The sequence below is a fragment of the Rhinopithecus roxellana genome, chromosome 5, assembly GCF_007565055.1.
Source record: "Rhinopithecus roxellana isolate Shanxi Qingling chromosome 5, ASM756505v1, whole genome shotgun sequence".
In the NCBI taxonomy this organism is placed as follows: domain Eukaryota; kingdom Metazoa; phylum Chordata; class Mammalia; order Primates; family Cercopithecidae; genus Rhinopithecus; species Rhinopithecus roxellana.
Window position 1 is genome coordinate 709,603 of NC_044553.1, and position 2,920 is coordinate 712,522.

Sequence of the window (2,920 nt, forward strand, 5' to 3'; positions counted from 1 at the left end):
GCGGCTTTTCTAGGAGTGGGAGGGCAATAGGCGGGGCACGGGCGTGTCAGGGGGCGTTCCACAGGTGCGACCAGGTAAATCTTGGTGTCTTCAGATTGACATCACCTGGCGCATGCCTAGTTGGTCTGCACCTTCCCGGGTCACCGGCTGGATTTTCGTGCGTGCGGGAAAAGTTGGGGGGGGATGAAGAACCCGGAAGTGCGCCATCTTGCCTCCGTTCATCCAAACAATTATAACACGAGTATCTCCATTTCAATTCTCACAACTTTCACACCCTCTTCCTCACACCACTAGTGAAGAAAGTTACTGTCTGAAGATTTTTCAGAACAGGATTAGAAACACATCCACATCCCACGTTAACCAAACAAGCTTGTCCCCTTCAGTCCCCACCGGCAACTTACATTTCCAGATGAATCTCCAGGCAACACAGTGGAGGGTCCTGAGTGACGAGGCGCGAAGAAAGTCTCACCAGCCTCTCCTGCATGACTGCAGCAGCCACAGCCTGAGACCCACCTGAGCTCCAGGAAAGGGCTTGAGGCCTGGAATTTTGACCACAGGGTAAATATCTTCCTTTTCCAGAAAGCAGGAAAAGCAAATGGAAAAATGAGAACAACAACTAAAAAAGAAAATAATTGAATTAGGAACAAAAGAAGCACCAGATCAGTGTGATGCTGATTTGCATACTTCAGTGTCAGGAGAAGGGCCAGACGTGAAACCTGTGAGGTTCTACGTGACACTGACCCTGCCCAAGCCTCTCTATTGTCTGTGACCAGCATCCGTAAAGACTATTCTAGTCAGGGAACCTCACTGAGGTCCCTGTCCTGGGTCTGATTGGAGAAGACTCACCAGGAAGCCCTGAGCTTGCTCAGGACTCTGATCCTGGTGACCATGGTTGAGGACTTTTCATCCCTGTAAGCATCAACCCACATTTGTGCAAGTGAGAATAGCTCTTCATATTAAACTAATCTCTCTCAAATACTTAGAGAAGACATTGTTAGGCACAGAATCCTAAACTTAGAGAGGTTCCCCGGGGAAACTGTAAGAAGTAGAGGAAGTCCCACATCCTGACAGGAAATCAGCCTCCGTGTGCACCGGCCTCTGGGTTGACTCTGATCAGTGGGTCCTGAGCGCCCCCTGCAGCTGATTTCCCCCCGCGTCCCTGCAGGGAGGTTTGTGTCTGGGCTCACACTGACTTCCCCTCACTGTGTCTTTCGCACAGTAATACACGGCCGTGTCTTCGGCTCTCAGGTTGTTCATTTGAAGATACAGCATGTTCTTGGAATTGTCTCTGGAGATGGTGAATCGGTCCTTCACAGAGTCTGCGTAGTATTTCTGACTTCCATCATACGATATAACTGCCACCCACTCCAGTCCCTTCCCCGGAGCCTGGCGGACCCAGTCCATGCCATAGCTACTGAAGGCGAATCCAGAGCCTGCACAGGAGAGTCTCAGGAACCCCCCAGGCTGAACCAAGCCTCCTCCAGACTCCACCAGCTGCACCTCACACTGGACACCTGCAAACACAGAGACACCCTGGTCAGAAACTGCCACACATACCCACTGTTTCTCTCACTCATGTCCACTCCCACTCAATCTCTCTAGTTCTCCATGAATCACCTCTTAAAATAGCAACAAGGAAAACCCAGCTCAGGACAAACTCCATGGTTAGTCCTCTGTGTTCAGCGCTGATCACTGAATGGAAAGTCTTGGAATCCAGGCCTAGGGCTCCTCTCCCAGAGCTACAGGGTCAGGGCTGGGCTGCTTTTCATCAGCAGGGGGAGGGCCCTATTTGCATGTCCCCCACTATATAGCAAGCTCTGGGGTGGGACATCTGAGGAGAGGCCGGGCTCAGTGCAGATGAAGTGTCCTGGCGGAGATTGGTAGTAATTCCATCAATGAGGAAAATATAATTTTATACTATGTCATTGTGCCTTGACTAACATTTAGCTCTCACAGTCTGATTTTATTCTTACATATTTACACTATATATTTAAGGCAGGTTTTAATGTTATATTTTACAGAAGATAATTTACATAGAGAACATAGCAGTTGTGCAGTGTGTCTAAGATTATACAACTAAAAATATTTAGTCCTATTTTCTGGGCCTGTGCTCTATTCACCAGAGGAGGCAGCTCCCCTAAGACAACTACCGGACAGCGTGGACCAGGCCTGGTGAAGGCTGCAGGATTCTCCATCTGTTATGACAACTTTCTGTAATTTACCTAAATATTTAGAGAGAATCATCGTTTGTGTGTGTATTTTCCGAAGTCAGTCATGTTTCTTGTGTCAATATCAATCTGTTTATGACTCCATTTCAGCAAAATGTTCATTCATTTATTTGTTATTGCTTTATTCAAGTGTAAGTGATAAATAATTAATTCAAATTTATAGTGAATTATTTGAAAAATGTAGACCTATGTTTGCAACCATTCAATCAGCACTTCAATCAAGTTTTGAATAATTGAATTAATCCCTAAATCTTCTCTTATTCCTCTGAAATTTAACTCACATCCCCATTACTCCCAGCACCACATTCTCTCTCTTTTTTTTTTTTTTTGAGGCGGAGTCTCACTCTGTTGCCCGGACTGGAGTGCAGTGGCCGGATCTCAGCTCACTGCAGGCTCCGCGTCCGGGGTTTACGCCATTCTCCTGCCTCAGCCTCCGGAGTAGCTGGGACTACAGGCGCCCGCCACCTCGCCCTGCTAGTTTTTGTATTTTTCTTTTTTAGTAGAGACGGGGTTTCACCGTGTTAGCCAGGATGGTCTCGATCTCCTGACCTCGTGATCCGCCCGTCTCGGCCTCCCAAAGTGCTGGGATTACAGGCTTGAGCCACCGCGCCCAGCCTGCACCACATTCTCAGAAAAATTTAAATCTTCTCCATGTTAATTTATAATAGTGGCACCTTCTAAAATTTCTACAA

The 2,920-nt window shown here is 47.4% G+C and overlaps 1 gene segment (V, D, J or C); it reads right to left on the minus strand.

Moving 5' to 3' along the window:
- Positions 1 to 1,065: 1,065 nt before the first annotated feature.
- LOC104677073 lies at positions 1,066 to 1,735 on the minus strand. The segment is given in 2 exon segments: positions 1,066 to 1,514; positions 1,618 to 1,735. Coding segments are annotated over 2 exon segments (447 nt in total).
- Positions 1,736 to 2,920: the final 1,185 nt, after the last annotated feature.